The sequence below is a fragment of the Lissotriton vulgaris genome, chromosome 6 (genome assembly GCF_964263255.1).
Source record: "Lissotriton vulgaris chromosome 6, aLisVul1.2, whole genome shotgun sequence".
In the NCBI taxonomy this organism is placed as follows: domain Eukaryota; kingdom Metazoa; phylum Chordata; class Amphibia; order Caudata; family Salamandridae; genus Lissotriton; species Lissotriton vulgaris.
The window spans coordinates 906861699-906886517 of NC_141694.1; the positions used below are offsets into that span (position 1 = coordinate 906861699).

Genomic DNA, 24819 nt, shown 5'->3' on the forward strand with positions numbered 1-24819 from the left:
ACGTTACCGTTCACATTATTTTAAATCTTTTTACATATATAATTAGCCTGCTTGGTTCTTTATACATTATATTTTATGTCTTCGTGTACAGCCAACATACCCATTCGTCTTTATATCAGTTTACTAATGTTATCTGTACATACACAGTCGCCATTTTATCCATGCTATCACTTACTTCCTCACTACTACAGCCAGCTGGACCAAAGTCACGAAGAGCGAAAGTACGATACAGCGTTTCTCATTCCCTCTGTGCCGCACTTCCGGCCCGTATGCTTCGCTGACTGAAATTGTACTTGTGCTATCAAACGTACGTCGAAGAAACAGTACAACAGTTCTTTCCTTACATTTATAAAATAAATTGTTCCGAGGAGACCGTTAAACATGCTTCCAAACCAGGGACATTTGGCGAGGGAGCACAACGTGGTAACAGTACCAAAACTACAGCAACATTACTTATGGGGTCATTTAGTTCTTGTCTTGTTCTTAAATTATTTTGCCTTACTCTCTAGTGAATATTATTTGCTTGCACGTGCTAGGCTTAGACTGGCTCTGATGTTTGTGACATTTTGCTGCCCATTTCTTGGTACACCAAACTTAACATACACAACGTGTATACTGAAAGGGCATGTTCACGCCCAGGGGCATCTTAGCACTCAATAACAGATGCTTATTGGTACCCACCTCAATTATGCTCATTTTATCGACCTCGCTAGGATACAAAAAAAACAAGTGGGCCTGTAGGAGTTCGAACCTGTGACCATAAACTTCTAAACAGTGAGAGAGAGAGTGTATATGTTTTAAATTAAAGTTGTAGGTGATATAGGTGAAATTGCCAATTAAAACGTAATACTTTAACTACAAAAAATACTACAAAACAATTATATTCACCAGTTTCAGCTAACTTGAGTAACTATAACTTGAACCCTCACAATGCACAGTGATAACATCACTGACAAATGAAATGACATAATTGATGACATCAATGATGTCTTAGAACATGTCATGAGTGTTATAATATGGTTTTCATTCGTTTAAAATTGTATATTTTAACTGACATTTTCACCAAACTATAACGGCCCTTTTAGTTTTCTTTTCTTCAGTAAATTTCTAAGGTTTTTTTTACATATAAAGTAAGACATTATTACAATTTCTAACTATAATGTCACTTTAACCTTTGTTTTTTTCACTGAATTTCTATGTTTTTTCAACTTAAAGTAAGATGTCAATCCCCGTGTGTGGTAGGCAGTTGGGTGCCCCAACTCCTATACTGTGCACAGCTTTCAGCAGTGCACGGCGTGGGGTTGAGCACAGGTCCTGGTACGGCCTTCGCCCATGAGTTGCGTGGGGTTGGGTGTGCAAGGCTGGCTATGTGATGTAACAATATAAAGAATGTCATTTTAAGTGAGGCAGACCTACTTTGCAAAAGGGTCAGAACACCAAAATATAACAAGCATTTGCAATGCAATAGGTCTCGCATTAGGAAAGTGTGAGCTATTGGTATTGTAAATGACAATTTTTTTTAATATGTGTTGGCTTTGAAAACATATAAATTAATAGCATTGTTATTCACAAAGCCAATAGCTTAAGCTTTCCTAATGCGAGTCCTATTGGCTATGGCAATGCTTATTGGTATTAATACAATAAGGGGGCATGTGAGGGAAATGTTTATTGACCTGGCATTGTTATGGTCCCTAAGAATACTGAAAAACCAAATATAACAATGGGTCAGAAGAAAACTAGTGTAGCTATCAAAGTAACTGTGTGTGTATTGACAGGACACAATCCCTGAATCCAAGGTATTCCTGGTGAAAAATATGTTCCCATCAGAAACCCGTCCTGTGCCACCCCACATCATTTGGGATCCTTCGCCCGAAGGAAGTGGAATTGAATCCACTATGGATTAGGTAGATTGTGTCCTAATCTAATATGAAGGATTTTGTGATGTATAAATGAAGACTAAGTGGTGGTATCAGGGGGCAAAGAATTTAGCAGTGCAGGAAGTGCTCTCTGTAGCGTGTGATAAAGTGAAATTAATATTGGGTTGTGGGAGTGGAAAAAAGAGTTTTATTCAGGTCCTACCCATACCCAAGGTTAAAAAACAGTGCCAAGTAGTATTAACAAATAACTACTGAGGTCTTTTTCTAGGTCGACATGTTTCTGCAGTTTGTGGTTCACAAGATACCCATCTGCTTCATCAGGACCTTTATGATCAAATGCTACTGCTGACAAACGTGAAAAGAGTGTATAAAATCATATCACCTGGAATAGCCGGTTGAAATGATCCATTTGGACACCAAGGGACGAACAAACATATACACAAATAAAATACACACAGTTAATAGCGATAGCTACAAATACACAGAGAATCTCTCATGTTGTTAGTTATACTGCCAAAGATGGCAGTATAACTAACAACATGAGAGAGTTGTTAATACTACTTGGCACTGTTTTTTAACCTTGGGTATGGGTAGGACCTGAATAAAACTCTTTTTTCCACTCCCAGAACCCAATATTAATTTCACTTTATCACACGCTACAGAGAGCACTTCCTGCACTGCTAAATTCTTTGCCCCCTGATACCACCACTTAGTCTTCATTTATACATCACAAAATCCTTCATATTAGATTAGGACACAATCTACCTAATCCATAGTGGATTCAATTCCACTTCCTTCGGGCGAAGGATCCCAAATGATGTAGGGTGGCACAGGACGGGTATCTGATGGGAACATATTTTTCACCAGGAATACCTTGGATTCAGGGATTGTGTCCTGTCAATACACACACAGTTACTTTGATAGCTACACTAGTTTTCTTCTGACCCATTGTTATATTTGGTTTTTCAGAATGCTTATTGGTAGCAAGCAAGGACAGTGCTGTTGTGGTGCTGATGTGGTTGGGCTGAGTGATGTGGTGGTGCCCATGAGTGGTGCCGGACTAATGTGGTGGTGCCCCTGAGTGATGTGGTGGTGTCCCTGAGTGATGTGGTGGTGTCCCCGAGTGATGTGGTGGTGTCCCCGAGTGATGTGGTGGTGTCCCCGAGTGATGTGGTGGTGTCCCCGAGTGATGTGGTGGTGTCCCCGAGTAATGTGGTGGTGTCCCCGAGTAATGTGGTGTCCCCGAGTGATGTGGTGGTGTCCCTGAGTGGTGCCGGAGTAATGTGGTGGTGTCCCCGAGTAATGTGGTGGTATCCCCGAGTAATGTGGTGGTGTCCCCGAGTAATGTGGTGGTATCCCCGAGTAATGTGGTGGTGTCCCCGAGTAATGTGGTGGTGTCCCCGAGTAATGTGGTGGTGTCCCCGAGTAATGTGGTGTCCCCGAGTGATGAGGTGGTGTCCCTGAGTGGTGCCGGAGTAATGTGGTGGTGCCACTGAGTGATGTGGTGGTGCCCCGAGTGATGTGGTGGTGCCCCGAGTGATGTGGTGGTGTCCTCGAGTGATGTGGTGGTGTCCCCGAGTAATGTGGTGGTGTCCCCGAGTAATGTGGTGGTGTCCCCGAGTAATGTGGTGGTGTCCCCGAGTGATGTGGTGGTGTCCCCGAGTGATGTGGTGGTGTCCCCGAGTGATGTGGTGGTGTCCCCGAGTGATGTGGTGGTGTCCCCGAGTGATGTGGTGGTGTCCCCGAGTGATGTGGTGGTGTCCCCGAGTGATGTGGTGGTGTCCCCGAGTGATGTGGTGGTGTCCCCGAGTGATGTGGTGGTGTCCCCGAGTGATGTGGTGGTGTCCCCGAGTGATGTGGTGGTGTCCCCGAGTGATGTGGTGGTGTCCCCGAGTAATGTGGTGGTGTCCCAGAGTAATGTGGTGGTGTCCCAGAGTAATGTGGTGGTGTCCCCGAGTGATGTGGTGGTGTCCCCGAGTGATGTGGTGGTGTCCCAGAGTAATGTGGTGGTGTCCCAGAGTAATGTGGTGGTGTCCCCGAGTGATGTGGTGTCCCCGAGTGATGTGGTGTCCCCGAGTGATGTGGTGGTGTCCCTGAGTGGTGCCGGAGTAATGTGGTGGTGTCCCTGAGTAATGTGGTGGTGCCCCTGAGTGATGTGGTGGTGCCCCTGAGTGATGTGGTGGTGTCCCTGAGTGATGTGGTGGTGTCCCTGAGTGATGTGGTGGTGTCCCCGAGTGATGTGGTGGTGTCTCCGAGTGATGTGGTGGTGTCCCTTAGTAATGTGGTGGTGTCCCCGAGTCATGTGGTGGTGCCCGTGACTGGTGCCCCTGAGTGATGTGGTGGTGCCCCCGAGTGATGTGGTGGTGCCCCCGAGTGATGTGGTGGTGCCCCCGAGTGATGTGGTGGTGTCCCTGAGTGATGTGGTGGTGTCCCTGAGTGATGTGGTGGTGTCCCTGAGTGATGTGGTGGTGTCCCTGAGTGATGTGGTGGTGTCCCTGAGTGATGTGGTGGTGTCCCTGAGTGATGTGGTGGTGTCCCTGAGTGATGTGGTGGTGTCCCTGAGTGATGTGGTGGTGTCCCTGAGTAATGTGGTGGTGTCCCTGAGTAATGTGGTGGTGTCCCAGAGTAATGTGGTGGTGTCCCAGAGTAATGTGGTGGTGTCCCCGAGTAATGTGGTGGTGTCGCCGAGTGATGTGGTGTCCCAGAGTGATGTGGTGGTGTCCCTGAGTGATGTGGTGGTGTCCCTGAGTGATGTGGTGGTGTCCCTGAGTGATGTGGTGGTGTCCCTGAGTGATGTGGTGGTGTCCCTGAGTGATGTGGTGGTGTCCCTGAGTGATGTGGTGGTGTCCCTGAGTGATGTGGTGGTGTCCCTGAGTGATGTGGTGGTTTTACTGAGTCATGTGGTGGTTTTACTGAGTCATGTGGTGGTGCCCCTGAGTGTTGTGGTGGTGCCCCTGAGTGATGTAGTGGTGTTCCTGAGTGATGTGGTGGTGCCCCTGAGTGATGTGGTGCTGTCCCTGAGTGATGTGGTGCTGTCCCTGAGTGATGTGGTGCAGCAGCACAGAGACTGAAACTATGAACACGCAGGGTTGAGTGCTACAAAGCACGTTCAGTTTATCAAAGCACAGAATGATGGAGCCGGAAAAAAGCACAGGGAAAAGGTAAAACACAGGGAGAGTGTATAATGATAGAGACAGCGAGGGCTGGGGCTTGGACAGCAATCAAGTACGGGGTCGAGAAGGCACTGAATGGGAGAACACGGAAAACACTGAGGGCCAAGGAAGGAAGATGCAAGCACACGGGAGAGCAGGCGGAGACCAGAGGGCAAGGAGTAGCAAGCAAAACAAGCTCTCAGCATTGCTGTGGCAGGAGCGCATTCTTTTTAAGTCTGATGAGGGGGCGGGGGAGCGGCAGCCTTTGAAGTCTGATTGGGGGGAGTGGCAGCCTTTGAAGTCTGATGCGAGGCACAGACAAATGGTGGTGTGTGACGTGGCTGGCGCTGTGCACGCGCATAGATCACATGAACTGTGTCTAATCCGCCGATTTGGTAGACTGTTCTTTTCCCCTTACTATAATCTCGCCAGAGCAATGCGCAAGCGCATTGGCTCAGGCAAGACCTAAAAAGCAGGCCTATTGGCTTTATCAAGGGGTCAGCACATCAACATATATAAAGAACACTTTTTGTCTTTGTCTTTGTCAAATCGTCACCTATAATAATATGCATATTTTATAAATTCGTACATAGCAATATTTATTATAAATAACTGGCATAAAATATTTTCAATAAACCCATTTATTTCTTTTTAAACCTTAACATGTCTAAGTCTATTTAAAAAACATGTTATGCCAGCAAATGCAGCTAGAGAACCAACTACTAAAGGTCCCTGCTTTCCAGCTGAATAGCATTAAGTTCCAACTCAGAGCATTAAAAAATATATATATATATAGGATGAACTCTCCTGTGGTCATAGGTTTTATGACCCAGGAGGCTTCCTTTTTAGGTCTCAGCTAGACAGAGCATGCGCTGTCTTTTCGAGACAGCCTGGCATTTGTTAGATGAAACTTTGCCATCATATCCTTCGTTGCAGTTTGCCTTGGCATGCATGCGTCATGCCTGTTCTTGTGCTTGGCACTCCCGTATAGCATGGGCCAGGTATTTGTGTCTATTCACTGCTCCTATTGTTAGAGCTAATTTTTAAATTGTGTTTACTCACTTCATACAAGTGCTTTGTGTTTTCACTCACTCCTTTCCCCATTTGTATTGCTTCCCTCTGCCCTGGTCTGTTTTTTCTTTACACCCCTGAACCCTGCTGCCCTTTAATTGTGTTTAAGCACTCTATATGTGTGCTTGCTACTTAGGTTCCATTCCTATTTATTTTACAATAACAAACATGCAAATGTTGCTTCCCCCCGCACTCTCCTACTTAATAGCTGCTGTTGATTCCCCTTCGCACTTGGAAGCAGGAGAAGCTGCAATGTTTTGCACGGAGAACATGAGCTACAGCAAAATTGTACAGAACAGTATATAAAGCCCTCATCTGAAAAGATTTTGAAGTGAGACTGGGTTTGAAAATGAGCGCTCTGCGCTAAATCGGCAATTAGAGCCCCTGGCATTACGGACATTCAAATTAACCCTTGAACGACTTTCTCAATATATTGCAGTTACAGACCAGTAGGAAATCAAACTGATATGCGGTTAAAACAAAATTTGTCAAATATTACAGTTTTTCGCCTGGAGCAACACAAATTTTATGCAGACAAAAAATTACACACAATGAATACGTTTTATTAACAGAATACCTACATTTAAAATGCTCAAGCATTTGAATATGGATGTATATCTGGAATGGGATAAATGTGTCCTGGGTCGTAAAAGTCTTTTTTACTATTCAAAACAAATTGCCTTCATATATATTGCAATAACATAAGGAACAGCAACCTTGAATCATTTTTAAATGAACATTTAGCTAACATTTTTACTGTCACAAGCCAAGAAAATCATTTTTCCTAATGCGTACGGAATACTCTTGCATCCATTACACACTCAGTATCCCTAATGAGATGCTACTGGTACCCAGCAGGTCAATGGATAACACCCTGCAAACTCCATGGCCCCAGCCTCCCTCCACCCTCTAGTTCACCCCAATACACCCAGATGAAAGATAACGAGTCCCTCCTCCCGGATACTACACCGCACGCAGCTGAAGTCACACATAGTCCGGCTCCTCATGAAGCAGGTGGGGATATGTAGCAACTTTTAGTTAGGAGGTAGACCAAAACCAGGGGAGTTTAGCAGCCACTCGGAAAGTTCACCCACAGGCCTCGAAATACAATGGAGTCAGGCAGTCTCTTGACCCGCTTTCGACTCTCTCTGAAGTGTTCCTTTAATCCAGTCAATCTTTCTTACTACTACCTGGCACCAAGATGTCTTTGGGAAGGGGCAGGTGTGGAGAGGGCAGTTGGTTCGCCGTGTTAAGGGTCAAAGGGGAACAACCAAAGAAAAAGGAGTAAACCAGGGGAGCTTCTTGATAAGAGGAGGTGTTACAAATGATACATGTTATTCAGGGTCGTGCCCAGGCAATCCGGGCGCAGATTCTGGTGCGCATTGCTATGAGTCGCACCAGACACTCCAGGTCTCAAACAAGAAGAGGTAACTACCTGGAAATGAGGCACAATGACCTGTGCACATTAAGATGGGTTGCACCAGGCAATTCCGGTCACATACAGCGAAGAGTACCAAATTCTATTCCTCCCTGGAAATTAGGAACATCTGGTGCACAGTGACACAGGTTGCACGCCACACCAATCCTGTCACACACAAAGTTGTAAGTTCAGCAGAGCAACATGAGGCAGAATTAGACACTACAACGAGTACACCCCCCACCTCCGCGGGTTGCACCCTGTGAATCAGACACTGCATGCATTGAGAATGCAGTCAGCCTGATGCATGAGAGAGATGCAGCACAATCGATGAAATGAGCCACACAAGGTACTGCTACCAGTGAATCCGCTCACCAGCAACTAGAAGCTTATGAGTGTCACTGTCCCTGTGAGACAGGAACCACACAACTTAGATGCGGGCAATATTTCTAGGGCTCTGCACTAGACAAGCCGGTCCCCAGGCTTAGTTCCACTCTCACACTTAGCTACCCGTTGGAATTTAGCAGCTGATGTGGGCACTTGAGAGGGCACTGCTCTCTAGAGGTCACAGGTAGATGGTGTTTGTCCGTCGCGGAGATCTTTGATGTCCCAGAGATCTCTGGGGGAACAGGAGGCCCATCTATAGATCCTTGGAGAGCACAATTCAGGGTGCCACACTTCAGCAGGTCTTCAGCCCAGGCCAGCCACTATTAAGAAAGGGAAGGCGGTCCCCTTCCAGGGCAGTAACCCTCCATGTACACAATAGAGCCGTCTGGCAGTCTGCACTAAGCAGTCTGGGTTCTCCAGTCCTGCGTCCCCACAAGCGTAGTTCACCCTTTGCTGAAGGAAGAACCAGTAGTACTGTCACGTGTCTTTGAAGTTAGGGGTGATTTAAGGGGTTCCTCTTTGAACCACGGATTTCTCCCCTGAATTTTAGGCATTTCTGCCATGGGGCTGTGGAATATAGATCTTAATCTTTAGTGGGGCCATGATCCGGCCCCCAGAGGCCAAGTTTCAAAACCAATCTATCAATTTGGCCCTAAAATGGAAGAAGTCTGTTGTTCTACTGGTATGGCCATGGTTTATGGCTGTCGTTTGGGAATGCAAAGATGTGCTCCCCCGACCCCTGTTGTCCACAAGAGCCAATTACCATGGCACACAAGACTCATAGAGCACTTCCATATTCTATAAGTGGCATTTCTAAGAGAGTAATGTCAAAATCCCCTTTACCACTGGAAAATGTTTGGCATCGGGAATCCATTGATAAGAAACGTGATGAGGCTGCTCCATTGCAATCAACTATTGCAGCCCGAAGTAATGTCAGACACTTTTCCATGTTAACCTATGGGGAGAGCAAGCCTCAAAGGTAGTAAAAACATGCACACAGGTATTAATCACTACCTGGGGGCACATGCACTAGTGCGCACACACAGACCTGCGATGGCAGGTTGGACACATAGCCCCCAGCACCAGGGGTGCAAGTGTGCCCACCCGAGTCAACAGCAGCAGACTGGAAATGGGTTTACTAATACGGATGTCAGTGCGCATGCACAAGCCTGTGATGTCAGGCTGCACACCCAATCATGGGCACTACAGGTGCAGAAGAACACATACAGCGGCCTGCAAAGGCAGGCTGCTCATGAATTTAATCACAATAGAGGCCAGGGCGCACACACTACGGTCCGTGATGACAAGCCCGGTACATGGGCTTACTCAGGAAACCGAGAACATGAGCTTACCCAGGCCCTAGCTTCTTAGGTGACAGTGCACGCACACCACCCTGCGACGGCAGACCGGGCACCTTGCTTCTACCACCATGGGTGCAAGCGTGCCCGCACAGGCCAGCAACACCAGGCCTGACTCTGGTGATAGAACACAGGGGATGCAGGTATGCGCTCACCGGCTAGTGATGGCAGGCCAGGTGCCTATCCAAAAAGCAATAGGTGCCACGGTGCATCCTCAAGCCAGAGACTGCAGGCTGGACATGTATTCAAAACAGCATAAGGGCCAGTGTACACACCCAGGTCTGCATTGGCAGACAGGCCCATCTTTCAGAACACCATGTCAGGCCTCTTACTAGCCTGTGTAGGAAGGTACATGCACTTCCCCACTGCCTGGACAGTGAAGACGTGCTCCGAGGCCAGAGGCCACACAAGAGAATCGACGACACCCCGAGGAGTATCCCCAGGGAAGAGCTGAACTCCAAGGCAGGGGAAGCCAAATATGGGGGATTCTTCATTACCTGGGCAAGGAACATCCATATATACCCCCTAAGCTTTCAGCATTCGCCCATAAGGACTTCCCTGGGGGATAGGGCTACCCTCAGGGTATGGGACGACTCATTCAGGGTTGGCTGGGGCGTAAGTAATGCCTGCCTAGAGAGGGGTGCATTGGCACTCCGGAGGCCTGCAATGGCAGGACTGATACGTGGTTTACAGGCTATCCGGTGGGTGGCACACTTAGTGCTACGTCCCACTACTAGCCAGTGCCATACCCACTCCGGGTAATGTGGTGTACCTGTTTAAGGGGCGCACAGAGGTATGATACCTAAACCCCTCACGTACGCACCACCTGCCTAATGCAGACGAGGTTGGCACCAGCACCTTCCCTCTGCAGTATAGGGGGAAGGTGCCAAGATTCCTAAGGTCATGCGGAGAGAATCGGCAAAGACTAGGATGAAAAAACGAAAAATTTGGGGGTAAATTCCCCTAAGAAGGGCCATGTCCAACAGTCCCAAATAGAGGCTAGACCCACATCGCTCAACACCAAATTGCACCTAAATTAACAGATGGTGGCAAATCTGCGGCTTCATTAAAACCTGTGTTAATCGCGGGGCATTCAACCACAGCCCAAAGTATGTGTGTGTTATTTGCATAGTGCCGTCTTGAGTACACGGCAACCGAGCTTTGCACAAGGTGAAAAGAATGACCCAGTTGAGGTGCAATTGATAATTATAGGAAGGGGAATAGTCCAATTACTGCACGTCAAATGAGATCATTACTGTAACATGAACTTAAGACACAGGTGAAAGCATCACTCCAGTTGATATGCTACGTTAGCTCCTATCAAAACATACAGTAGTGAGCCTGAAGCGTGAAAACAGGCAAGGCCATGCCTGGGGCGGAGACTGACCAAGTGAAGGCTATCAAGGAATAGGATCATGGATTCAGACTGATATGAACAGATCCTATTGCATAAGCCCATACAGAATAATAGAGGCACATTACATTCTCCAAATAATTAATAAACTCTTAACAGCTAAAGGTGCTCTTAAACTCTTGCAAAAGCTGTAGCCAAAGCAGGGTGTGATCAGGGACTTTTGAGTTTCCCCCAAGTCCCTGCTAATTCCTTGGCCTTGCTCGGAAATGTGGACCCCTAAAAGGTTGGTGAGGTCTGCATTAACCCCCTAGGTGGTGCACAAGCAACAAAACAACTGTGAAGCCTAAAATGGCACCTTGTGATGCTGGTCAGAGCTTTAAAACCTGTGACTCCATCTTTCACAGAAATTATTTCCCCAAGTTAGCCGGTAAACATTCTCACACCCAAGTCGCCTCACCGGAAACTGAAAAGGCCAAAAATTAATCAGCATTTGCTGCACGTGTAATGTGATTAATCTGTGCCTTCCCTGAAATATGCCCAAGGAAACGCCAGGCCCCTGAAAGGAAAGTTGATCCAATGATGACAGTCAGCACAGGAAGCTTGATCATGCAGTTGTTAGTGTGGGACCTTATCTTGTAGACCACAAATGAGGCTCCCTACCATCGTTGTTCCCTTGCGAGCTCTGAAACTGCAGCACATCTCACTTATTGTGACTGTAGAATTAACAAACTAGCTTTCAAAAATGAGCATTCCATTTTGAAAAAGGCTCTGAACCTGCAAATTACTTTTGGAAATTGTAGGATGATCTACATGCTATGCCCAGTAACTTCCATCCGCAACGCTAAAAACACAGGGAGGAACAATGGGCATTCCATCATACCAATACGTATAAAACCTGTAGGTTTCAACCGTTCCTCTTAGAGGGGAATCAAAAGGATATTAAACAAGTCCACCTGCAAATTGTGATGAGGTAGCCCGAGTCTCCCATATCTCACATACATTTGTCAGCTTTGAGCGAATGGGGGGGCCCTGAGCCCTAGGGGTCTGCAGAGGCCTGGGTTAAGCACATCAACTGGCAATCACACCTGAACAAGTCCCCACACCAAGTGACAAATCACCTGCATTACCCTTCCTTTTCTCAACCGCCTCAACACCAGCCTACACCGGCAGTGCCCAGTTTCTCGAGACTGATGAAGTCGGAGAAATCGAATTTCAGGCTTATGAACACGAAGGCCAAAAACACCTACTTCAATCTTGTAACCCCCAGCACCCTGCGGAAATGGCAACATTGAAAGAAATTCAGAAAGACACAAGCAGGAAAGGGTAGCCTAATAGACAAATGCGAATTGGATTGGCGCGTGCCTCATCAACAAACGAAAAGCAGGAAGGAGACTGCTCTCAGACTGGAGCTCGTGAAGGCACATCCGAGGCATGCTTCAAGCTGTGCTACCCAACCGTACGGCGAATAAACGAAGATATTAAACAGCCCAGGGCGCCCGGCTCGCAATGAAGCAGAGTTGCGCTTCGCATGGTAGGATGCACCAAGTATTTCCCTTGGGCGCCCCATTTAGTAATGAGCTGAATGCTGCGGGTCAGTGTTGATTAAAGGTGTCCGCTTGCACCGGAGGCATGTTATGCTTTGGCCTAGAATGGTGCTAAATCATGTCAGCCACCGTAGCAAAGGCGGCGTGTACGTGGAAGACATGACGAGATTGTGAGGGAGGGAGCGCGCGCGCGCAAGGAGGCGTTTGTGTCACGCACTCTCGCTGTATAGATTGCTTGCCGCCAGTGGAGTTTTTTCATGAATAGTAATAACCTGCATCTTGCCCTTGCCGCTGAATCCAAGGACGTTTTTTTTGTTTATTATTTCTTGACGTACCTCAGAGAAGCGCTGGAACAGAGCAGAAGGCAAGCTATCCCGGGGTTCAAAGTGAACAGGCGGTCCGGTCCAATTACTCTGTACGAAGAGCTGCAAACTGCCCACGCCGAGCAGAAACGCTACCATTTGCCTGTAACGAGAGAGAAAACACAGCGTCAGTAGGCAGTCTGAGGGCAATTCCTGTCTGCATTTAAGATACCGATGTATTTATTCGTTTCCGAATTGGTTTATATAAAAAAACAAAAGCCGGAAATAGTTAGGGTGTTTTAATTCATGTGGCAGAAAAATTGTTGTAGAACAAATAGGAGACTGTAGAAAATGTATTGTGTATGATCGCTACTTGCCCACCATCAACACACGGTAACAACATGTTTCAGTACCCTGTAGAGAAAGACACTTAACAAGTCAGACCGCATCTTCAAGAAATAACTTAAATCCTTTCTCTTCCAGTTCTTCTTCCCCTCGCTGTGCCTTTTCCAGCAGGTCGGCTGTGAGACCGGGAAAGGATAATAGCTTTAAGCATCCCTATGAAATCTACGAACATTATAAACATTGCGGTAATTATTACCATTAATTGGGAAGATCGCCACCACGATTAAGTGCCTCCAATATCGACCTTGAGCTACCTGTATTGATTATTGATTCACTCATGTCCTTATACCTTGCCCGTTCTTTATGTTCTTATTGAAACTATGCAGAGCTCTGTTACTCTTTGGGTCTGGTTCGCGCTAAATAACAAAACGCGCTACAAATGGACCGTGTTGGGACACATACCTCGAGGACATTAAACTTGAATAGGTTCAGAGGGGAAAACAAGTAACAGCCGAATGGCCAGTATACAATGCAAATATTAACCGAGACCAGTAGACACACTATACATTGATAACCATTTCCAAGTTGCTACAGGAATCAATCAACAGGGACGTTCTCCATATTTGTTCAGTTTACATTATAAATCATAATGCCACTTACTAGTTGCAACAGGAACTGTTTCAGTGTATTTCCCACCAGATAGAGATTTTGCAGAACAATAACAAAGGGCACCTTGCCTCCAAAGTTAAGGCTGGAGGAATATTTGTGGCAGCAAATACATACAACAGTAGTAGTATAGTGTCCACCCCACTACACTGACCTACCAATACATCACCTACCATTACATCGTCCAAGGTACGTTACATAAAACAGGTTACCGGCAAAGGGTAATTTATTAGAAATAGGAGGTAAGGGTGGTTGGCCCCTTCCCCAGCACCCAAGACAATAAAATGGAGGTGATGTAATAGTGGTAGGTTCAGATAATGGCAGGCGATATTCCAACATACAGATATATTGTTGCACATGTGGGTGCAATTCAATGAGCAGGTGCAGGAACCACTTCCAGTTGAAGAATAACTGGTTTAAACCGTCACCAGCACATGCAATTTGGAAACTAGGTGAATTTTGCAGAGCAGCAGAGAAAAAAATATAAATGTTTTCATATCAAAAAGTGCGCACAAAATAGCTGCACATGAGTTATGTCAGAACCAAGAATCAAGGGTGGATTGTGATGCAGCAGAAAACAAATATATCATTTACACTAGTGACCTTAACAGTGGACACAAGTACTTCAATTCAAGTTGAAGTGAGGTGAGCTGTAGGGATAGATCAAGTAGGGGTCACCAGGAAGATTCTCGATTAACAGGATAATGGGGAGAGGAGGCACAACGGAGTCAATTAGCACAACCACTATTAGTGAGGAACGGATACATTTGGAAGAGTATTAGGACAGGGTATGGTCTGTTAATAGAGTAGGATATCTCGGACAGTAATACCTACGACTCTAACCCCAGGAATTGATGCCAAGAGCAAGATTAGATTGTATGTGAATATTTTGTTTTCAAATTAATTTACAAATTGAGAAAAAAGTACAAGCTTAATATAGCAAGTAACAAATTAATTTAACAAATCTGTTACATTATGTACGAAACACATTTTCAGTCTACAATTCTAATTCCAAATAGGTTCTCGTCTATGTTATTACGTGAGAACACTGCTCGTAAGATGGGCCTTTTCTCGCTTTCTATCTCACAAAGCTCAGCTTTGCGAATATTAAGGCTCATCTCACACATTTTATGAGATTTCCCCCCCTTTCACTCTAGGTAGCAAACCTAGAGCTCATTTTGATATTTTGTAGGTTGTGATTTCTGTCTATCCCTTACCCAGGTGTAAAGAGGTTTTATACTCCTTAGTGGTCCTTCTCAAGTTTGCATATTGTATAGACTGGCTTTACTTTTGGTTGTATTGCTCCTTAGATTTCTGTAATATGGCGTATACCACATTTTAAAATTTGTTTTCAACTCTGTTAATCCCTACTTTCATGGCTGAGGGGAAGAAGGAAGAGTGTCATTTGGTTGGGAGGTGAGCACGAAATGTGGGGATCCAACCTAATAAAAGAATGTGAGATGCCAGAAGCTGTAATGTTTTTTTTATTTCACTGAAAATGTTTTCTTACGGGGGCTTGGCCTGGCGGTCCAACATGGTGTTGTTAATGTTAATGTTATGGGTGTCTTATATAGCGCTCGGCTACTCCGAGGAGTGTCCCGGCGCTTTCAAACCCACAGCAGACTAACAGAAGGCAGAGGGAGGAATGTAAAAGAAACAGCAGATCACTGTCCGTAGAGCCACGTCTTCAGGCCTTTTCTAAAGGCCAACAGGTTCGAGGTACCGCAAAGCGACAGAGGGAGGGCATTCCAGAGCTTGGGAGCCAGGTGTTTAAAAGAACGCCCCCCCACCCTTGCTTTCCTAACAGAAGGAACCGTAGCCAGACCAAGAGCCTAGAGCATGGTGGACATGCTCTAGGCAAGCTCCATCAGCCCCTATTAATAATCTGTCACAATCCTGCCAGAATACACCCGCTCAAACCTGAGTTTGCCCTCCTGCTGCTCCCAATACCTGTCGGGGCCATGTGCGTGGCGCTGGAGCAGCAGCGGAGAGCAGAGAAGCCGATGTGTGGTTCAGAGGCCTGGGAAGCACGCTGCCCGCTGAAGAGAAGTGCTTGGAGGCTATGTCGAGCAGCGGTGGTAGAGGGTTGCAGGCTGAGACGGGGCCACCGTAGTCACTCGTTCGGGGTTCGGCCAGCAGCCTCTGTGCCGCATCTGCAGTGCTGCAACTTGAGTGGACTCACTGAGTGCGGGCCGGTCCCCTGAAGCCCGATGCAGGGAGACTGAGACCTGCAGCTGCCAGAGGCATTGCTTGGCGACAGCCCCCGGGTACTGCCCGACTGCCCACTGGCTGCGGCAGACGCCAGGGCTTGGTGGTGCCTGTTTCTGCGGGCCCAAGCTCTCTGAGCTTAGGCCCCATATCCTGCTGGGCGCCGGGGCTGTCGATTGGCTGCAGCTGTACCGGGGCTGAGGCGCGGTAGTGGTGTGGAGTGCCGGCCCCTGCAAGCTGCAGAAAATTTCATACAGATGATCAGCGGCCAGATTAGGCCACAGCGGCGACTACTTTTGACCTGAGGCAGGCCTGAGGTAGCCACGGGGGTCCCGCCGGCGACCTTTGGATGGCTATTTGGGCCAGGAGCGTGATAATGCCTTGGGGGGGCTGTGGTGCGACAGACGTGGCAGAAACAACACAATTGCAATTCGCCGTGCAGAGGGTCCATGCCCCTATGAAGGACCACATAGAGTGAAGAGGTGTTGATGCAGATTATCGGTAGGGGTAACCCTGACAGAATTGGCCACACCATTATCTCCGGAGACGCTTGGTACCCAACACAGGTAGGAGTCTGAGACCTGCAGGCACCGCTTTGCCTAAATTGATCCACTGCTGACATAGTCAGCTGCAGACACAGTTGGGGCGCCCACAGGAGAGTGCACTCTCACCAGCAGAGGCGGTCAGGTTAGGCCTCGGTGTGGCTTGTGGGCTGAGGGCCGTCAGAGCCGGGACTTTGTGCAGTTGGGATGCCAGTTGGTCCTTCTCCCCTCCTATTCGCACAAGGAAACCGGACTCCATACCTTCCCCGAGGCCCAGTACACCGCCTGGGACGGCTGTAAGAACCCTACAAATCCACCCGAGGGATCTTCTGCGGTATTGGCTGGCTGCCACCTTGCTTGGGAGATTCTAGGCCGCAACCCTACACAATGGCACTTGATAAACCAGCTCCAAACAGAGCACGATGGGCCGCTATACTGGGGCGGAGGCCCTAACACCGGACTCTGGGGGGTAGGCTGGCGCGACGCCCGACTATGCGACACTGCTAGCAGCTATCACCCAATCCAGAGACATGTTGGATGCCAAGATAGGTGCAGTTGGTTTGGACAAGATGATGCTGCACCAATATTTTCGCAACACAGTGAGGGACTCACTGAGGCGGAGACCGGCGTCTTGGGTGTAGAAGATGTGGCGACTAGCCTACAGAAGAAAGAAGACACCCTTGAGACCCTTACGAGACTTGCAATACACATTGAAGACACAGAGGGATGCACCAGCAGAAATAACCTCCGCTTTGTGGGCTTTTCAGAGAGCTGTGAAGTGGATAATGTGAAAAAGTTTCTCGCCAAGTAGATCGGAGGCTGAATCCCACCTGGAACTCTTTCCCCTTGCTTCATAATCAAGCAGGCACTCTGGGCCCTGGTGAAGTAGCCCTCTTCTGGCGCTAAGCCCCGACCGATTATCACCAGGATTCAGAATTTTCACAACTGAGACAATATCCTCAAACATTCTAGATTGCAGGAATCTTGCTCATTTGAGTCCCAGCGCCTTATGATATATCAGGACTATACCAGGCTGGTCCAGCAGCGCCGTTAGTCCTTCGCTGGGTGAAGGCACACATCTGAGATCTCAAGATAACCCATGCACTCCTATTCCCAGCCCACCTGCAAGTAGTCTATAATTCCCACACACACTTCTTTTAGTGCCCCGAGGAGGTTCTCTGGAGTACAGATGAAGAGATACGTGTGAAGCCCCACACACCGCCTAGCATTAACTCAGACTTATTGTCAAGTGATCCCCTGCAGCGACAGTTCAAGCCTTAAAGATCAGCGCTGCCATCGGTCGAGGTTGTTGTGGCGATCCAGGGCCCGTAGAGCTGATCGTGCGGACAAACCACAAGTTTGAATTATAAATATGCATTGAAGGGTTGCGTCCTTGGCTCCACCCTTAGTGGCTAACTACACTTCTTTGCCCGATCAGTTCGTATGAAGGCTACACAGCTTTGTCCTTTGCAGAGAGGCTTTATGTTAACGTGGAGGTTTAGGGGATTCGTCATCCACCCCTGGTGGGGCTGGGGTGGCATGCCCTCCGCAATAGATGCTTCAACGGTTTTGAGTTATGGGGTGGGGGAAGGGTTTGTTGCTGTTTGTGATAAAAGTGCTCCCTATGAATCAACTGTGCAGAGAAAATGGCCCCAAGATGCCAATTTCCCCCCAGATGGCTGATGTAAATAACAGCACTCTACAGGGAGGGCTCCAGATCATCACCTGGAATGTACAGGGGCTCCTAGACAAAGTGAAGTGAGGCGCAGTACTCCAACAGGCCAAGCGGTAGGGTATGAAATACTGTTACTGCACAAAACACACCTCCTGGGCTCCAAACCCCATGTTTGTCTCGATTTAGCTACATCCACACCTTTCACTCGGGGTTCACTAGAGGCTCCCAGGGGTGGGCATTCTGGTTCATCGCAGGATTCCATTTCAATTTCAGCGGTCATGGGAGGACACACAAGACAGATACGCGTTTGTGACATGGGGAACCAGTGGTCCTGGGTAGTGTATACGCTCCTCCACCCCTGGCCCTGGTGAAGCGGGTGATGGATATCTGGGCCAATTTACCAGCAGGATTAGGGTGGAGGATTATGGTGCTTGAAACCCGCTATCAGACACGGAGGAGTGGGTAGATGCTTGGAGGACACTTCAGCCGACTGAACAAGGTTTCACATATTACTCTCAGATTCATGGGTCTTTCTCTCCGCTCAATTATCTTTTCGTACCCTCTAGCCATATACACAGAATCTCTTATGCAGTGATATTACCCAGGGGTCTCTTGGAGCATTCTCCAGTGACACAGACTCCAAGTAAACCTGGACCACCCTCCTTTCCGCTGACGCCTTTACGCATGGCACCTGCAAGATCATCAATTTAAGACCCATGTGTACCAAGCCTAGACTGAATATTCAGTCCTCCACACAGTGACAGGGCTACAAGGGCAAACCAATGGGAGGCCATATAGCCCACCCTTTGTGGTGTTGATATTGATTTCTGGAAAGCGACATGTAAACAATACTGTGAAAAGCTTGTACAGATTGAGGCTCGTATTATGGCCCTTGAGCAGCGGGGACGGAGGAGAGGGGCGGTGGGGGGAGGCCTTGAGGGTCGTCAAATGGCTCTAGCGCAAAAGCAATATCAAGAGGAGCTCCTGAATGAAGAAAATGGTGCCTGGCTAACTTCTCGCAGTCGGATTTACCAGTGGGGAGACTAATCCGGGAGGCTGTTTCATCGTCTGTGCCAACATACACTGAAGCCGATTCACATCCCAACTATTGGTGTTTCCAGTGAAACTATACTCACTAGCCCCACAGAGATCGCTAATAGCTTTGTCGGCTGTTACAAGGCATTGTACACCAATAGAGACACCTTGCCTGACACCCAGATACAGACGTTTCTCGAAGATTTACCCCAAAGGCCCTTTCAGCTACTGCTAGACGCCCCCCTGACGGTCAAAGAACTAGCCAATGTACTGGCCGACCTGTGCGAGGGCAAAGGCCCCGGTCCCCATGGCTTCCCTTGTGAATTCTTCAAGGCGTATATGCCACAATTAGGCGCCCACTATCTTGCGGTGATACAAGCCACCGTGGAGGTAAAGCACCTACCCCCAGATTGGAGGCATGCAGAGGTTGTAGTTTCCTTAAACCAGGTTGGCCTCTGGACCTCCATTCCTCCTACCAGCCGATCTCCTTAATAAATACAGAGGCCAAACTCTTCACTAGAGCTCTGGCTAACAGGCTCCTACCCCATATGCCTGACCATGTCCACCCAAACCAAGCAGGCTTTATGCCTTGCCGAGCAACACACCATAATATTCACCAGGCCCATAACGCCATGGTGGCAGTAGATCGCCTGGGTTGCCCTGCCACCTTACTTCTAGTTGGCATCGACAAGGCCTTCAATTCAGTCTGCAGGACATACTTGTTTGCGCTCCTGCGACACCTAAACATGGACCACCGATTTCTCTCTTATAGTCACTTATTATATACTGACCTCACCGCTTCAGTACACGAGGCTGGCTCAGTTTCTTCCTGGTTCCCTATTCGGTGCGGTACCTGACAGGGCTGTCCCCTGTCCCCAATCCTGTTTCCCTGGTCATGGTTCTTCTAGCAGCCTGGGTTAGAGTGGATCTTTACTTAAGGGTTTTGAGTGGTCACAGGACCGCATCGCACTATATGCTGATGGCGTCTAATTTTTCCTCACAGACTCCCACACGTCCGGCCCCAGGCTCCTTCGTATAATGCAAGTCTTCTGAGAAATGACTGGTCTACCCATGAGTGCTAGCAAGGCTATTCTCTAGCCGCTGCGTGGCTTGGACCCACCACTACAGTGCATGGGCAACCGACTTAACTATCGCTGTTATAAACCTGGAAATCTTTCTGTATGCCTCTCAATCCATCTTGTGGGAGCTCAACTTAGCTCCGTTAGCAGAACAAGTAAAGGCTGGGGTAAAATCCTGGAAGAATTCGCTCCTGTCACTCTACGGACGTTCAACCATCTTCAAGATGACTTGGTACAAAAGTTAAAAACAGACTTGGTTTTCACTTTTGTACCAGTTACAGAACCACTCCTACCCGATCCCCGCAGTGTGGGTCCGACAAGTAAACGCACTTCTGAGTTAATTTTTATTGGGAGGGGAGCTGTTGCAGTGACCCCACGTACATGCTTCCAATCCACCTAAGGTTGAGGCATCGCTGCTGTGGACATCCAATCTTACCATGCAGCCTCACATCTACAAGTACTAAATGAATGGTGGTATGTGCTAGAGATTATCCTGCCTATGCAGTGGAGTTCTGGATAATGAGAGACACATACCCCAATAAATACCTTTATAGAAGATCGGAGTTCCAGGCCTTCCTACCCATGGCATGAGTAGTGCTTCTGGCATGGAAAAAATTGTTGCGGCGAAAGGGGTGGTGGGGGTGCCTAACTCGCAAGCCCTATCTTTGAAAAAATTGACTCCTTCCCCAGTTAGCTGGCCTTTCTGGGGTCCAGGGGTGGGATCGTATATGCTTTTACTCCACAGGAGTAGTAATCCGTGGCACGACCCTTAAATCCTCAAGGATCTTCAGAATTAATTCTTCATGACCCGTAGTCAATTTGATAAACACCTGTAATTTCATCACGCCCTGATCCACTACATCTAGAAGCTTGAGGCACTCCCTAAATTAAATCCACTGGAGGGCAAACTACTGATGGGGGTTCTTGGGGATCATAAAATAACTAAGATTTACCAATCCCTAATAACTAATAGTGCAGCCACCCATGCTGGCTGTTGGCATGATGACCTGGGTCAGAAAGACGACGATGATTGGACCAAGGCCCTAGATTCTCTGCGGCGTGGTTATCTCCTCACGCTTACGCCTCATTCAATTTAAATATCTTCACCGTGCCTACAATACCCAACACATGCTCTGGAAAATTGGTCTAGTAGCCTCCCCCACCTGCCTACGATGTGGGAACTGCAAGGGCACCTTTCTCCACACAGTGTGGTCTTGCAGCACGCTGGTTAGGTTGTGGCGATGGGTAATGACACGCCTGACTGAGGTTTTAGCCTGGGCTCTCCTCATGTCCCAGAAACTAATCCTCCTACACACCACAGATGAGACTGAGGGTAACAGGTACAAACGCCACCTATTAGTTCTAGGTCTCACCTTAGCCAAAAGAGACATTGCTAGATTATGGAAAGCTAACTCCCCTCTCCTGCTGGGCGTATGGAAACAGGGCTTGGACTTTTGTATGGGCGTAGAGATACTAATATTAAAGGCATGAGGATGGCCGCAGAAACATTTCAAGATCTGGCAACGCTGGGGCTGACTAACAAGACCTGCCTCTGGAAACTTTGAACTCTGTGAAATTTAACCAGACTATAAAAAATGATCTTCGGACCTGATATTCGAGACCGCTTTGTACCTTAGATGGAGTGGGGGCCATTCGATGCGGGAAGGCTAATTCGGGGGAGCACAGTTGGGACAAGTCATACTGGATTTTTTGTTAAATAGCAGTTTGTATTTGTTATGTATCAATGAAGACAATTGTACCATGAAAATAATTAAAGCTGCATATATGTTCAGATTGCGCCTTCCAGGTCATACTGTGGCAGAAAATATAATAAAATATGTTTCGAATATGCTTTCTTACAACCAGTGCATTGGGTAGATTTTCCTGAGAAATGTTGCATGCTGTAAATAATATCAAATGTATTGGGTGAGCCCAATTCATTCTTTGCAGCTTAGGGGTTGAGCTCGAAATAAATAGTTTCCAGATGTAACATCAGGATCCTAGTTTTAATCACAGTGAAGTAAGGATGTAATTCTCGAACTCTGCCAGAAAGGGTAGGACTGACCGAAAGAATGAATGAGTGATGTGCATGTGTAAGATCAAGCTTGCATGGAATACTGCTAAGTTAAAGAAATGGGAAAAGGTGCTGATCGAGTCTAAAGAAAGGAAAGGCAGGGTGGAGACAATCTTATTCAAAATGATGGATTACTACAAGTCATAAAGAAATGTGAAGCAGCAATTGAACCCAACATCTGCTTGAAGAATGACAGACTTCTGATCATATATAATTACTGATATGACATGTAGAAGTGGTGCAAGTGATGACATAAGTGGAAAACAAATATGCCAGCTTCATAGTGAAATGATGATAATCTGTACATCATGATGGACTATAGTTCACTGATGACGCTTTTGGCAATTGAGATTTCAGAAAAATGTGCGTAGTCAAGAGATTTGTTTTTGAAACGCTCAAAGACCATGCTCAAGGAAAAAAGTGAGGATAGACTTGTTTTTCACTCATTACCATAACTCTATTGATTTTTCAGAACATTTCAGATTTTCGAAAATGTAAACCAGTAATATGCATTCCTACAACGGGCTGATCAGGATGTACTCTGTATATGCATCACTGCTGGTTGAGGCATGAGAAACAATAGGAACGTTTGTTCTAATGGTTAGCTATGCAATAGTTTTCATGTTTTATTTGCTTTTCGTTGCCCACCATTGCTTTTCGACCCCACACCACAAATTACTCGACGTTGCTCTCTATGTTACCTACCCCAACTTTTTCCATTGCTATCCTACTTCTCATTCTCTGCTTTTTGTATCCTCTACCAGTTTTCTCTGATGTTTGCCCTCCCTTTGCAATCTTCTGTTGCTTTTTCACCCCTATCAGCTTCATAACTGCCCAGCCACTCCTCTCCACATCTCCATTGTTTTTTGTCCTCCACCCCCCTCCATTGTTCTCCTATGTCTGTGTCTCATCACTGATCATCAATTACTGGTCGCCACCCAACCAGTTCCTCTGTGGCTTCGTTAGCGTTCCCTGCATTTCGAGTGCTTTTCATGCCCCCACCAATTCTTCCGTTGCTCTGCCAACTCCTCCAGTCCTCTATTGCTTGTTGTCCCCTCACCATCCCAGCTCCTCGCCATGCTCTCCTCTGCCTTCCTGGTCCTGCTTTTTACGTTATTTCTAAAATTAGTAGTTTAATTATTATTTTGTTCTGCGAGGGCTCTGCAGCTTAACACTGATACCTAACTGCCCACTACTTTATAGTTTTGCACCCATCACACTTCCATGTTTTGTAGTTTAATATACCTTTCGATAATGGAAACTGGTCACCATGGAAGAGTAAATTAGGCTTACAAAAAAGATTCAAAATGGCCACCTGCGAATTACGATGCATGCGTACTCATATCGCAATACTTGCAGACTAACTGGGGGGCCACAATGAAATGTTTTATTTTGTTCAGAAACCCTCCTCAAAATGGTCGCATATATGCACATGCATCATGATGCATCAATGGCCATCTTGAAACATGTTTTCCTTATAAAGACAAAGGGTTCTAAGGCGGCTACTGAGGTATCCACAAACATTGACGCTTGGCCTGCCATTTTGTTTTTTCGTCAGCACTGACCAAGACAATAGCTGAACTCTCACATTCTAAAGGCAAAACCTATTGGTTTTGCCAGTACTGGTTTATACAGTGCTTCATTGATTTGAGGCTGGGTTAGCCCTCTTTCAATCTCAAACATGCAAACAGCAGTAAGTGAATAAAAGAGACTTGAGCAGTAATTTATAATCTCTTTACTAGGGTAGTTACATTAATTAGGACTACAGTTCCTATGCTTCACCACCTCCCTCATTACAATATTTCATCATCCACTCACTGTGGTCCCCTCTAATGGGTTTGAACCCTCTCCGAGCTCTTTAGGGTATTGTCTCCCTATACCATGATGTTGTTTCCTCATAAGTCTTTTGTTTACTCTCTCTAGCCTCCCACACTTCTTGGTTATTCCCTAATAGGCCTCGGTCAAAATAGCTTTCCTCTCCCCTCTTCTAAAAAGCTAGCCAGGAATTTAAACAAATATGTTATATCCATTTTTTACTTTATCTTTGCTGCACATTTTAATTGCACGTTTCATAGCTTTCTTATTACTTATTTGCAAAAGAATTGAACTTTATGCACCACTCCAGTATAATCTGGGAAAATCAATGCTGTACCAAATGTTGCACCTGATGGAGTCCATTGTTCTCGACCAAACCGAGTATAACACCTCTATCGTTGTAGGGCACAACTGTGGCAATAATGGCCCCTGGAGGTCGTTATGGTCCAACGCTGTGTGCATCTGCTGTATAATTAACATTTGTGAGAGGTAGCCTGGTTCTGAAGCCACTCCTATTCTGGTATTTTCTCGCTGCATTGTAATATTCTTTCAACTGGACTTCTAAGTGCTCCATATACATCTGACGTTCTGCCATTTAGGACTACAAATGAATGCATAATTACTCCGTTTTTTGTCTATTTTTACTCCACCATGCCACCTTCAGGGCATCATGAGGAGTGTTACTTCCAGCCCTAAAAACCAAATAATTTCTTCCAGTGGCCAACTCATGTCCTTCACAGCTTATCAGCTGTCCCCCACTTCGATTCGATGTTTTCTTACTTTCCTGACATTCCTGCAGGCCCTTTAGAGGAAGGAAAATACCTATTGATGGCTCAGCTTACTGATTCTCTAACATTCGCCACCAAGGACTATAGTTTGGTGCATCTATGAGTTCTCAAACTTCTAAAACAGTTCTTC

General features: G+C 46.8%; 1 protein-coding gene across 1 annotated transcript in view; it reads right to left on the reverse strand.

Annotated features, from left to right (window-relative positions):
- The window catches only part of TTC27 (tetratricopeptide repeat domain 27), a 1875723-nt gene that overhangs the window by 1581206 nt on the left and 269698 nt on the right, over positions 1-24819 (reverse strand). The window contains exon 3 of the mRNA XM_086926895.1: positions 12496-12625. Coding sequence (XP_086783021.1) covers positions 12496-12625 — 130 coding nt within the window. The remainder of the gene's footprint in view (positions 1-12495; positions 12626-24819) is intronic.